General features: G+C 42.2%; 1 protein-coding gene across 1 annotated transcript in view; it reads left to right on the top strand.

The window, feature by feature from the left end:
* The window catches only part of PCP4 (Purkinje cell protein 4), a 67,096-nt gene that overhangs the window by 20,677 nt on the left and 31,504 nt on the right, over window positions 1-14,915 (top strand). Inside the window, exon 2 of the mRNA XM_073328470.1 lies at window positions 2,239-2,290. Coding sequence (XP_073184571.1) covers window positions 2,239-2,290 — 52 coding nt within the window. The remainder of the gene's footprint in view (window positions 1-2,238; window positions 2,291-14,915) is intronic.

Below are 14,915 nucleotides of genomic sequence, written 5' to 3'. Positions count from 1 at the left end.
CTTTTACAAAATATTAAAAAAATGGTTTTCAGGCTGAGACTTCAATCAGCCAAATTTCAGCTCAAAGGAAATTTCTATGCCCCAGTGATTAAAAAAAGCCTTTCCCCCCACGTGTTTATTAACACCTGACCACAATCCCTAACCATAGCAATGCCAAGTGGTACAGTATAATAGCAAAGGTTAGTAAAATACAAGATAGGAAAAGAATTTAAGATCAGAGGCAAAATTAAAGCCTTGAAGCTTTTTAGAGCTGAAGAATAAATTGAAAAGGTTCATGTTATAGTTCTAATTTAAGTCTCAAAAAAACCCCACTCCTGCCTGAAAATTCACTTCTGACCCTATTTTCTACATATAGGGGATTAAATTAGCACTGTTTTAAATGCCACATTAACTAGATATTTTGTGTACTGCACTGAGAATTCTGTAAAAAATATCAGTGGCAGAAAAGTAAACCTGTTCCTATCTTATAATATTTGGCATATTCTGTAGCCCTTTTCCCTCCTCTTCAGACAAATGAGTAGTGACATTGATTTTGGAGACACATTTAATAATGTGTCTTTCATATTCTGCAGAACCACTGAGTTAAAAATTAATATGGCCCCAAGCATTCATAAACTATGTTTCCTCCTACGCATGCTAGCAACAAAACTGTTTATCCTATTTTACTGTATAATCATTATGGTTTTGCACTTATATTCATTTTATCGTGAATATCTTATGTAATGCCTCTATCCTCTGATGATAACTGGTGTTTGCCTTAGAAAATCCTGGGGAAATTCCAGAAGTCATAAATAGTAAAACTGGCCAAAAGTGACATGTTGAATAGAAGACTTTGCTTTTGTCTCTTAAAATATGGTCTACGGTTCAGGGCTTGTGTAGATATGAAAAGACAGTGTTGTGATCTCCAACATAATTTGTGATTCATTTATTTTGTTGATTTTATTGATTCTGCTGTGTACAGGGAGAATTTGTGCTATTACTCTCCCAGGGCTGTGTTCTACTAATTTGTGACAATATCTACAATAACTACTTCCAGCTCTGTGTTCTTCCATACTTTGATCATGTTATTAAAAAGCTATCCCTTGTGTTGCACACCATGCTGGCATCATTAAAGAGTGTAGAAGAACACAAAGACTCCGAGAGTTAATAATAATACCAGCATGGTGCACATTTTTTTTAAAAGATAGGACCACTTTGACTGGACTAAATTAAGGCCGAATACTTTGCAGGGGGGTTGATGGCAGTGCCTACTGCTTGTTTACAAGAGTTTCAATGCCCCTGTTAAGGTAAGATTGATTTTTCCCTTTCCTCCTGAATCCACTGCCATTAGCTGGAAGACAATATACTTCCTTCAGCTCAAAGTATGCATATGGCATAGAAGGCAAAGCTATCAAATGCATTTTGAAATGACTTTCACACATGGTCACTAGACTCTCATAGTCTCTGCTACTTTTGACTGAATTTAAACCAGAGGGAAATGTTCCGTCTCCATAGGGGATTAAACCAGGAGGGATAGGGGAGTCGTCCCTCCAAACATAGGTCCTTATTCTCCACTCCCTTGGACCTTGTGTGGTGATTTGCCTTTCTGCACAGCTGGTGTAAAACACACCCATCTGATTTTCATAGAATCATAGAATATCAGGGTTGGAAGGGACCTCAGGAGGTCATCTAGTCCAACCCCCTGCTCAAAGCAGGACCAATCCTCAACTAAATCATCCCAGCCAGGGCTTTGTCAAGCCTGACCTTAAAAACTTCTAAGGAAGGAGATTCCACCACCTCCCTAGGTAACGCATTCCAGTGTTTCACCATCCTCCTAGTGAAAAAGTTTTTCCTAATATCCAACCTAAACCTCCCCCACTGCAACTTGAGACTATTACTCCTTGTTCTGTCATCTGCTACCACTGAGAACAGTCTAGATCCATCCCCTTTGGAACCCCCTTTCAGGTAGTTGAAAGCAGCTATCAAATCCCCCCTCATTCTTCTCTTCCGCAGACTAAACAATCCCAGTTCCCTCAGCCTCTCCTCATAAGTCATATGTTCCAGACCCCTAATCATTTTTGTTGCCCTCCGCTGGATGTTTTCCAATTTTTTTTTGTAGCATTTCAAATCCACTTTGTACTGGGGTGAATGACTTCACAAATGTAAGGCACTCAAGAGGAACCAGGCTTTAATAGCAATTCAAATGGAAGACTGCAAACCCAGGGAATTCATATAATATCTTTTTTATTTCTCTCTCAGAGACAAGGTACTGGAGCAACAAATGGAAAAGACAAGACATCTGGTGAGAATGGTAAGCCTAGATTTTATTTCATTTTGGAGAATATCAAGCCAAGTTGTTTTCTTGTATCAAAATGTTTCATTTACAATATTGACATACATCAGCCTTTCCCTTTGCATCACTTTGAAAACTTGTCATTGCTGTCTTCATATTTATGTTTTTAGCATTTCAGTGTGAGCACCAGAGCCCTGATTTTGAACTTACAATAGTGTCAAACAGGAGTAACTCTACTGAAGTCAATGGGTTATATGGGTATAAACTGGTACAAGTGAAAACAGAATCAAGTACCAAAATATTTGGCATCATGGACAAGGAAATTAGTGGTAATTCAATATTATGGACTGGGTCATCAGTGTCTGCTATATGTCTGAGCAAGGTGGGTAAAGACAAGCCAGCTGTGCCAGGGCTGCTCATATCAACAATAGTCTTTATGTGACTTTATTTTGGGGAGCATGTAATTGCGGGTTCTCATGCCCCTCTGGGGAGCTGGACACTGAAGAGGAGGCAAGAAGGGTTGGGTTCTTGCTATTTGAATGCTGCTGTACAAGAGTTGACTCACTGATGGCTTGCCCCCTTGTAGCAGGGCATTGCATAGTAAGCTTTCCTCATCTGTCACTCCCTGCCGACAGCCAGTCCAGCCCTGTGGCGGTCTTCCTTTTCTTGTGACTCAGGTCTCATGGCAAGTCACTTATAGTCCCACCTTTCCCAGGATAACAGAGTCCAAGAAACAAAAATCCAGTGTTTTTACATCAGGTCTTTAGGTCCTCTCTGGTCTCCATGTTTCTTATACCCTGTTGTCTCAGGGCTTTCAAAAGTCCTTATCCCCTTGTATCAAGGGGCTCCATGCCACTTTCCTGTGTGACTGGCAGGTGAGCCTAGGCCCTCTTTCCTCTGGGTTCCAACCCAGAGACTCAGTAGTGAGCAGGCAAGGTCTATTCAGACACACCCCCTGATATCTGTATGGGCTTCTTCCAGAGGCAGATTTAAGGGACAGAGCCTGGTCAGCAAATATGCAGCATGTGGCCCAATGGTTACGTGACATCATGTCACATGACCTGAAGATGAGCTGTGTGTAGTTTTGAAAGCTTGCCTCTCTCACCAACAGAAGTTGGTTCAATAAAAGCTATTATCTCACCCACCTTGCCACATCACTTTAGGCTTTTTTAAACATAAACAGTTTAAAAAAAACCCATAAAACAAATCACAGACCTGAACAAAAGTGGTATCTCACCCAACTTGTGCTGGCTTATGTATTTCCAGTTACTGGAACCTTGCACCCTGGCAATGCTTTTCCTTGGCAAATTGTACTATAATGCTGTCCAGCTCCAACCTTGTGTCTCGTCTTTCTCAATTGCAAGGAGAACAAGGTCAATAAGCCATGTCTGTGATAGTGTTGAACGCATGTAGTTTTTGACATGTCTTATTGTGCTCATTGCATGTTCAATACTGACCACTCCAGCTGGTGTAATGAGAGAGTCAATGCAACATTTCCATTACTGGTAAAACATCATCAAGAGAATTTGACACTATGATATTCAAGTAGCTCTGGACTCCAAGTGACAAACTGAACTCCCATTTCCTTTGTAAAATAATTCATAATCTCATGAACCAAGTCTAAAGAAAAATTAGTTTTCCCATGAGTTTAAGGACTTCCTCCTTTAACTCCTCTAAAGTTATATTTTGAAGTTGTCGGGGACGGAGGAAACCAAATGGAGTAGCTGTCAAATTCACCAACATCAAGATTTTAGTTCCCTGATCATATTATTTAAGACCTCAGACTATTTCCTTTGCTTCTAACAGAATTGTGCACAAATTCATCGTCTATGAGATATACATGTCTCTTCCTGTGGCTTGAATATTTTGCATTTTCAAAACACATTGTTTCCCACCTGTTCTGAGATTCTTTTATAATTTCCTTCAGATTTGCGTTTTCTGAGCTCATTCACTGTGCTTTCAAATGTCCAGAGGACATGGAACTTGTCAATTTTCTTTGACTGAAGGATTCCAGAGGCTGCAGCCTTGATAACTAAGATCCTATGCCACCAAAACTGATTGAGATAGAACAGCCAATCCATGAAGGACAAGTTGCATTTGCTCCATATATGTTCTCATTACTCCTGTGTTCAGTGACAATTTCATCTTCTCGGCATTCAGTTGTACTCTGAAAATTTACTATCATTACCTCAGTGGCTTTCATTTGAGCTGCCCATTCAGTCTTGCAGAGTGCCTTTTAGATGTAAAGGTCTCTGTGACGGGGTTCCCTCAACCCTCGTGGTGCCTCCTCCTGGCTGTCCTGGGGATTAGCTCTGCCAAGTGCTGTGCTCTCCTCAGCAATCTCTATATCCATCTTCTTCTCTCTGTCTGCACTCTCAGAGCAGCAGCTTCCGGTTTGTGGCTTGGTTCTCCGGCTAGGTCACTAATTTCCTCCCCTTCTGGGGAAATTGCAGTCCTTCCAGACCTGCTGTCCAGCTGACATGCTGTCCAGTTCAACGCCCTGTGCCACTACCGAGTGGCTGGTAGGAGAACCCAGACTCACCCTCTCCACTGGGTTCCAGCCCCGGGACCCTATAATATGAAGCCAAGGCCGGTACTGTCTTAGCCCTTGCTGCTGTTTCCCTGGTTTCTTCCTACACAACTGGCTCCTCACCCTTTTTGGGTTTGCCAGTGTGACATTACCTAGGGTACAATCTGGACTGCGGAATAGCTATGTCTTCTCAGTTCTCCAACCTTGGATGCGTTTTACACTGCTTTACTGGTGAACAGCCACTCTTGGCCAGTTAATACACATCCTCTAGCATGCAAAATCACTCCCAGATATGTTACATGAATGTTTTGCCAGCATTACCTACAGGGTGAGACCAGCAAAATCCCAGTGCCAGTCTTGTCCCCAAGAAATGTGTGTCTTGTACTGCCCAGCACACAACTGAACAATGCAAGCTCACATAAAGCCTGTCATTTCATCAATGCACCAGCCTTGTTACCCCAAATGGAGTTTCCCCCACACTGGTTAAGATAAAACAATAAGTTTATTAACTACAGAAAGATTTTAAGTGATTACAAGTAATGATGCATAAAAGTCAGGACTGGTTACAAAAGAAATAAAAGAGTAAAATGCAAGCTAATACCTAACTTGACAAGCTAAGTGAACTTGAAAGCAAAAAGGCCTTGTTTCACCATATGTTTTACAGCAGTCTGTACTGGCTGAAAAGCCTTAGAGCCAGTTTCTTTGTCTTTCAAGCATTGTGGCTGCCATGAGTAGAGATGAGGGGAGAGCAAGGTGAATTGGAGGCTACTGTCTCTCATTCTTATACCACTCTCCCTTCTTTGAGGATTACCTCCAGTTTGCGGTGCAGGCGTCAAACAGTCTCTTGTGGACATGATGTCTGAACCATCCTTGTGATGGTATGTAGATTTCTTATTCACACCTTCCCCCATCAGAGAATGGCCGCATAAGCAAATGACAGTCTTTTAACACCTGGCTTGGTGTCAGTGTGTGATTTGTTTCTATGAAACTGGTTTGGGCCTACTTTTCTTAAACTTGGAGCATGTCACAGCAATGATACATAATGGAATCTTATAACTTCACATACAGTGTTGATACACATTTTAGCAGGACAATAATGTTGAGCATGTTATGACTTTTCAAATGATACCTCACAAGGTATACTTAGTACAAAATGTATCATGGTCTTGTAAAAGTGGTGAACGTAATGATCTAGACTGTCACACAGCCCACTCTCCCTCCACTCAGGGAATGACTGCAGACTCCTTCCCTGCAGCTCCCCCCCTTTGCTACTTGCAGCTCCTGGGCTTTATACAGGCCCTCCTGTTCCTGCCCAGTTGACTCTGCTTCTAATTAGTGGCCTTCTTGTAGCCTACATCTCTCCCCTACTTGCTGTTTAATTAGGCCTACCTAGCCTGATTTACCCTCTTAGGGCCAGTGTGGGGAATACACCCCATCACAGTCTCCTTCATTCTTCAGAAGCCTGTTCAATTTCATCTGCTGCATCAATGCTGTCAAGTTCTTCAAGGGTCTAAAATGAATCATCAAGTTCCTCTTCTCTTTGAAAAACTGCTCTCTTGAGCAAGAATTTGAAGATAAAAATTATTTTTAGATTTAAGCATTAGTTTTTCCCACTGACAGGAAGATTTTGCAAAATATTTATATATTTCCTGCAAAGTTGAAAAGACAACCTTCCAGTCCAAACTAGCCTTATCTTCATCAGTACGCACCAAAACTAGGTTAAAGTGATGTGGTGGGCAATGGATGTATGTTGCAGGGCTGGCTCTAGGCACCAGCAAACCAAGCACAGGCTGGGGGTGGCACATTTCAAGGCGCAGCATTCCGGCCACCCTTTTTTTTTTCTTCTTCCTTGGGCAGTTGCACTCTCGTAGCTTGGGGCAGCAAAAAACCTAGAGCTGGGCCTGGTATGTTGCATACACTTTGTCTCCCTTTCCTGAAAGAAACTCTCTCATTTTTGTTTGGAATCCTCCACAAGCTCCGGTTCATTGTACTGGCCCCATCGTAACCCTGTCCAGCCAGGTATTTGGAGTCTAATCCATACTTCCAGAATAAAACATTACTTAACTAGTCAAACAAGGATGCAGTGTCTGTCTCGCTTACTGCCCCAAAGCTTAGAAAATGCTCTTTTATATCTACTTTTTTCCTTCGATATAAACAATACTAACAAAGTGAAGCTAAATGGCCATTTGATCAACATAGCTAATATCCAGGGTTGCATCTACAATGACAGTGAAAAACAGCTGATTTGCAGCTATTAAGTATGTGCCTCCTGGCTTTTGATGTTAAAAGAGTTAAGTTCATCAGTAATTGTTGTGTTCAAGTATTTGATTCTCTTGGCGTCACTAATATGTTGGGAAAAAAGTTGTATTACATCTGGGGAGTAAATACCACAATTATTACGCTCCAGCACTTCACTGTGGCTGTGGAAGGGGAGACCCAAAATAGCTAAAGCTTTGATTGTGTCAAGCAATATTTTTAGTACATACCATTTCCTGATATTTTCATATGCTTCTTTATCAAAACATGCATTGATACTATGACCCTTCATGAGCTGTAGAGCTATCACAGGTGACTGAGTATGTTGCCTGGTCCTCCATGAACAGACATTAACTTTAGTGTATTCTTCCAATAGTTAAAACCTGTTATCTAAGTTGATTTTTGAGTTTCTGGATCCTCGAACACTCGACACAGGGACAGTATGCAGAATCTGAAATAAGAAATTCTGTTCACTCCAGCATTTACAATCATTTTTAAACAAGTTGAACATGGTTTTCTGGAAAAATAAAGACCACAGTTTTTAAGCCTTGATCCATGTTTAATCATGCTAGCCACTTGATATGCAAATCTTCATGCATTGCATTTTTCATTCTGTAAAATGAAAAGGAAAATGGTGGGTTGTAGGAAAAAAAATTAAACTGTTCATTTGGCATATCACTGTTAGTGGGGCGTCAAGGACCAGTCCATATCAGCATACACAGTTGCTCAGTTGATAAAACTGATTCTTGAACGTGACTTTTATCAGACTTTTATCCTGTTTCATCAGGAAGATTGCTTTGACCTGATCACCTACAGGGTCTTTGGGTTTTTGTTTTAAGATCATCTGTGGGATCTTTTGCTTAGTTGGTTTGTGGCTTATCTTCAGGGTCTTCAGCTGTGCTGGTTTCAAGCAAAGTTTCTCTGGAAATATCATCAGCTACTACTACAGGTAAAATTTCAGTGGTACTGCACTAATAGTTTTCCTGACTTAATCATGACACAAGAACAGATTCATGCTTGCTGAACTGAGATGCAGTTCTTGGCTTTCTACTTCAGACTGCAGGGGTTGATCAGGAAGTTTACAACATAATAGTTTCGGGGATCTCGGGAGGCAGTTTGCAACAACAAAATCTCTTTTTCTTTTCATTTTCTAAAACCAGACTTGTATTTGTGTTTGTTTTTCATTTCCAGATATCTTCCAGTATGAGAATAACTAAGTTGGAAGTATAGGCCTAAATAAAGTGTCTTTTTGTGCTGCTTAATTTAGCCTTCAGTTGTGGAGGTAATCTTAAAAAATGTTGATTTTTCTCTACAGACTCTCCCCAGGCCTTTTCTTTCAGCCTACCAGTCTCTCCGTTCTCTAGTGCTACAAGCAGGACTGCAGAATTCTGTCTGTCTCTTCTTGCAGTCCCCTCCTACTCTGGGCTTCTTCTCTTTATAGTAACCACCCAGCTCCTCATCCAGCTAAGACTCCTATTTAATTGGGCCTGGTCCCCACTCCAGCTGCACTAATTGAATATCCAGCTCTCCTTACCCCTTTCAGTGCCAAAAAGGGATTTACACCCCATCACAAGCACAAAGCTGCTATAAGTAGAGGTGGTTGCGAAATGTTTTTCTTTTTTTCCTGTGGAAAACTTGACTTTTCATAAAACAAAACAAACAAATAAACAAACAAAAACCCCACCAACCAAACAACCCCCTGAAAGTTTATGGCTGAAAACTCAATTTTCTGCAGAAAGCAAAAATTTTGCTTATTTAAAACCCCAACCATCCATCAATAAACACTTTTGAAGATTTTTTTTAACCAAGCCTTGCTTTAATGCAGCTGAGAAATGGGGCCACTGTCAGCTTGTGGATAATTCATGAACAGGAAAAGGACCAAACTTACCAAATAAATTGTTCATTTCAATTTCGTTGCCTAACCAAAAGAGCAACTGTTCCTGCAGCTCTGTGTAAGCTCAAAAGCGTGTCTCTTTCACCAACAGAAGTTGGTCCAATAAAAGATATTACCTCATCCACTTTGTGGACTAACTGAAGGAAGAAAGAATTGAAAAAAAGGTATGAACAAGCCTGTTTTCACAAGATTTCAAGCCCATTTTTCCCCAGTGTTGGGAGATTTGGATTGTTCAGATAAGTTTGGATATGCCTGTCAATTTTGTTATTCTGAAGTGAACCTCTGCACCTCTTGAGATTAACTCATCCTGAGATGTTATTTCTGTTTTACTTTGCTATTAAGGATAGATGACTTTCCCATCAGTGTTGTTTATATAAAGTTATAGTGAAATGAAATCAGTACCCTAGGTTCCAAATATTCTAAAACTATGCAGTCAAACAAAAATTAAAGAAGAAAGAGAAATACATATTTTGTTAGGGTTTTTTAACACGTTGACTCATTAGGCACAGATTTTGTTTCATTGCCCAAGTTTGCACACACAGCAAAGTCATTCATGTCCTCAAGTTAACTAAAAGGACGTCAGAGAAAATATTTTAGTTATTGGTAAGGTTATTGGAGAGGTCTTTTTCTTTACTGTTTCAGCACATTGTGAACTGAGATTGTTTTCTTTGTGTTTCATCATGAATAAAACTGTCCAATCTCCTAAACTAATACAGACTCAGAGACTCAAATCCTGCTGTCCTTTGATTCAACAGGAATTTTGTCTGAATAAGGATTGCAGGGTTTGTTCAAAGGAAAATAAGATCTTTAGTTAAACGAGACATTTTTATGTGTGGTATTGACTATATATTATGTACAATGTAAGCAAATTTGGTGTCAGTTAGATTTTTTATGTAATGTAATGATAACAAAGAGTGTCCTGTCTATGAAACAAAGTTCAGGGGCTCCTGGGGAGATGAGTGAAGGTCCTTTGTGCCATCTCAACCCCACACACTTGCATGAGGGTCAGGGACAATCTGATTTCCCGTTTGGAATTTTAAACAAAACATGAGGCAGCAAATGTATGAAAAGGAAAGTTGGACCCCAACTTTAGATCTTGTTCCATGAACTATGTCTTGCAGGTACTCCTAGTTAATTAAGCAAATGGGAATTATTCCTTTGGAAGCTGTGTGTATATTGTACATGTACCTAGACACGCTATACAGCCTCCTTAATGTATTTCGGCTGGAAGTCTGGAAAATGTCAACATCCTAAGCATGTTTCCATTGCTGGTGCTGCCACCCAGTATCTCTGCTGATGCTCTCCTGAGTGTCGACATGATGCTTTCCATTTTAAAGGAAGAAACCCCTTCTCTTTATCGAAGGCTGCCCAGCTGCGGAGTCGTGCTAAGAAAACAGCTCCAAAAGTGGCATGTAAACACCAGTCATTGCCAACGTTCCCGCTATTTTTTCCCATGCATGTGCGGAATGAATTTTGATATGTGCACTAATATGGAGGTGATGTGTGGTGGGGTTGGGGCCGAGGGGTTCAGGAGGTGACTCAGCGCTGGGGCAGAGGGTTGGAGTGTTGGAGGGGGCTCTGGCTGGGGGTGCGGGCTCTGGGGTGGGGCCGGGGATGAGGAGTTTGGGGTGCAGGCAGGCTGCCCTGGGGCTGGGGCCAGAGGACTCCCCCCAGCCCTCTCTCTGCCGGCAGCAGCTCCGGGGAAGAGGTGCTTCTTCCGGGCAGCAGGAGCTCTGGGGCCGGGGGAGAGGCCCATGGCAGCCCTGCATGCCCCAGCTTGCTCCCCTCCTCACCCACCCCTCTACTTCTCTTCTCTCCAGCCCTCTGTGGCTGCGTGCCTGCACTGCCCTTTATAGCTGGCTGCACGGCTGCGCACCTTAGAGGGAACTTAGGTTGTTGCCCTTCTTCCTCCACCAGCCAATGATCTAACTGGTAAGAGGATAGGAAGAGCTACTGGAGACTAGCACTGGGTGAACTGTAGAAATAATTACTTTCAAGCATTCTGATGAATTAGAAGTGGAATTTTGATTCATGTTCAGATCCCTGTTTGCAGACACTGGTGCGGATAAAGTGTTGTTCATGCAGTGTTTGTGGGAAATGAATTTTGGGCCCATAGCATAAATATTCAACACTATGTATGTTGTTGCTGTTCTATTTGCTGATGTGTCATCTGCTTAGAAAGGTTTATATGCAACAGGTGTGCCTCCTTGTGGCTAGGACAGTGAATTAGCTCGTGCCCCATCTGGTGTCCCCTTTTGTTGGTTACTCTCACTGAGTCTGTGACCCTTCTCTCTCTCTGTGACATGGGGCGCGCTCTCTTTGTTACTTGGCCCTCTGGTCAGGGCACTATATAGTTCCACCCCTCTCCTTCTGGGATAACAAAGGTCCCACCAGACAAGCTGTCCATATGCCACCTCAGGCAGTCTTCTGTTCCAAATCCAGATCCTGTACCACTTTGCATTGAGTTGCAGCCCAGGGACCCTATAACTGGCAGCCAAGATCTACATAAGCCCACTCCTTGCTGCTGTTTCCCTGGGCTTCCTCCACTTAACTTCTCTTGGTTGACCCTTCCTTCAGACCTAGAATTCTCCTCACCACCTCCCTGTTCCCAGAGAGTGACTCCAGACTCCTTCCCTGCAGCCCTCTTTTCCTCTCAGCTTCCTGGCTTTATACTAACCAGCCTACTACTGTCTTGCTGGGCTTCATGATCAGTGAAGCCTGCCTCTCCCTCCAGAGGTAGCCAGGTAACATAACTGGCCTCTCAGGCCCACATTAACCCCTTTACTCCCCATCACAGTTTCCAATAAAGAAAGGGAATTTTGTGGGACAAATAAGCCCATTTCTTTGCTCTGCTTTCCTTTCATTTTCTTATTCTTCATACTTTACATACTGATTGCGGTAGCATGGTGATGGGACAAGATTTAGTTTGGTTCTAGCTGCTCTTTTTGAAGGTTAATTTATTTGATTAGCAAACACCTTTTTTGAGTTCTACGCAAGTTTGATTTTCTTAGAGGTATTTTTATTGGACCCACAGGTACTAAGTGTGATGTCCTGTCCCTTTAAATGTTTAAGCACTACCCCCATCCCCAGCGTAAAGCCTCATTTTCCTGTTGTTTGCAGCCAGAAAGCTATGACCAAAGCAGAGAGCTTTGTTTCTATCAGCTTCCTCTATCTATCCATTTCCTTTTTTTTCTACTGATAGAAATACAATACTAAGTCTGGAGGTATTTCAGGCCCGTCTGGTCTCTTACTGCAAGCTCATGCATCCCTACCGACCAACTTTTTATAAGCAAAGCTATTGGGACAGTTGCAGTCCTATTAACTTCATTTTGTACAAATGTATAACACTCGTGCAACACATCACTCCGGCACTGGAACAACAGACTTTGCTTCTATGTTCAATCACAAGGAGCTCATTTTTCAATGAACGGAAACTGTGCAAAACTCTACAACAACCATAAGAACCATTGTGTTTTCATTCTCTCTCCTTGAAGACACGTGTGGCATTCTCTCCGCACAACTCAGACAATGAAATGAAATCTGTGTTAAAGACTCCTTTTTATAGTAGTGGACATCTTGGTAAATACTCATGATAGTATGTTCTTGTTTGATCTCCACTAGATGGCAACCCTATCTTGGTAGCAACATCTAATTTTGACTTCCACAGCTGACACTTCTCATGTTCCAATCTCCCAGGGGGAAGACTCCTTTATCATCTGAGCAATATAGTTACAGCCCCAAATTCACTCATCTGGGCCTGCTTTGTGGTAGCCCTGTTGCTTGGTTCTTGAAGAAGAGCAACAGCAGAAAGTGGGCTTCAGAAAAGGCAGTAGATCCCCTCCCAGCACCTAACACTGGCGTGAGCTGTATAGATTTGGGGAGGGATGGAATGGAGCAGTGCGGACTAGTTCCAAGAACTATTTTGACAGTGCAGAGTAGGATGGCTCGTAGCAGAGGGAGAGCATGTGCACAAATCATATTCCTAACAAACTGGGGACCTGACTAGACCCCTGTGGGATCATGGTGTACTAGCAGGACTCCCCTTCTGCTGCTCTCTTTAGTACTCTATCACGCTGCTCTGTGGGTTCAGCGGTGAAGGGTGTGGAGCAAAAGGCCTCTTCTCCCAGGCTACCTGTGCAAAACAGGACAGGATTTCTCTGCAGAACATTTCAAGATGGCAATTCTCTGTATAACACATAACACCATGTCCTCCTCTTGTGTATGTATAGCAGTTAACACAATGGGCCCCCCACCTGGTTTGGGGCCTCTGAATCCTATTATAATAGAAATATTAAATAATAATACCACCCAGCTGGAGCTCAATGGCAAAAGTCACACTGACCTCAGTGGCAGCAGAATTAGATCCTTAAAGACATTTATCTCACCTGACAATTGTAAATAGCCGTGGCCTGGCTTAGTGTTCTTCTACAGGTATGATCAAGTCATGCTGAAGACTGACATTTTACCATTGTGATACCATCATGGCCTGATCCAAAGCCCATGGAAAGACTCACATTGACTTCAGTGGTCTCTAGACAAGGCCACAGTAGCCTTTTTGGCCAATATTTACAATAGTGCTATTAAGAAGCTACAGTATGTCAGCTTGTTATCCAAGAGTGGGGAAGAATAAAATTATTATTAGGAAAATGACACAATAAATTAATGATCTTAGGAGACAAGGTTGCTTGTGCTATTTACACAGAAAATTGAAAAAAATCATTTCTGTTTTACTGATACAGGAGAGTGGGGTGGGAGGAGGTATTGTTTCATGGTCTCTGTGTATATAATGTCTTCTGCAGTTTCCACAGTATGCATCCGATGAAGTGAGCTGTAGCTCACGAAAGCTTATGCTCTAATAAATTGGTTAGTCTCTAAGGTGCCACAAGTCCTCCTTTTCTTTTTGCGAATACAGACTAACACGGCTGTTACTCTGAAACTTTTCAAATATAGATTCCTAAAGCTAGCCTTTAAACCCTATAGGCACCTAAATAAAAATGGCCAGGTTTGCAAAGGCACGGAAAGCAGGTGCATCTCCCCACAGATTTCAGAGAGAGTTGGTAGCGCTCAGCATCTCCGCAAACCAGGCCACATTAGTTTAGATGCCTAAATATGAATTTAAGGACCTAAAAATGTATTCACTCATGTTTAAAATTTGTGCCCTAAATTTATATCTGTCTTCACTGCAGGACTTGAACTAGCATATTATCTTAAACACAGCTCCCTGTGAATTCAGCATGTTTGATGTCCTCATTATTCAGCACATCTGCCACTGTTTGAACAAGGTCCCCAGTCTGCCCATAGAAAGAGGGAAACAAGAGATGATAAACTGAGGACACCAGCAAGAAAGCAATGTTTAACTGGACTGTGGCAGTGCTCTCTGAGGCATCAGACAGATTAAGCTTTGGTTTACACCAGCTTCAATTGTTGTAAACTCATGCATACACCCCCAGCAGTGGGAAGGTTCAAAGCAGCCCAAACTACTAGCTTCAACTGGAACATGTACAGAGGGCCAGGCACAGCCCAGTCAGTGGGAGGCACTGGCTAAAAAAGGAGCAGGAGATTGGAGCAGTTGGCAGGAGATTTACTGATTCATGGTATCCCTTCAGCAGTCTCTATTAGCAGAGCTGCTACGGCACCCCTGCCATAACTTAAAGCTGCTCCCCCATGGTGGAAGACAGAAACGCTATCACCACTTGCCCTCTCATGGTATGAATCTGACCTGAGCGCATGGAGCCAGTTTAGTGCAGGGAGGTGTAAGTTACATTTTGTTTACCAACGTTGGTGAATCTGGTCTAGTGTGTTTGTAAGTGTCCTTTCTATTCTAGTGGAAAATAGTAGCCAAAGAAGTACTACTTACTTCCTATCCATTCCAGGTGCATGGCCTTCTTGTGCTTACTAGTCTTGTGATGTCACAAAGAGGTTTTCCATATCTCAGCACTTGTCGCTGCTCACCTAATTTCACA

Source organism: Lepidochelys kempii, chromosome 1, assembly GCF_965140285.1.
Source record: "Lepidochelys kempii isolate rLepKem1 chromosome 1, rLepKem1.hap1, whole genome shotgun sequence".
Taxonomy (NCBI): Eukaryota; Metazoa; Chordata; order Testudines; family Cheloniidae; genus Lepidochelys; species Lepidochelys kempii.
This window is presented reverse-complemented; position numbering and strand designations above follow the sequence as displayed.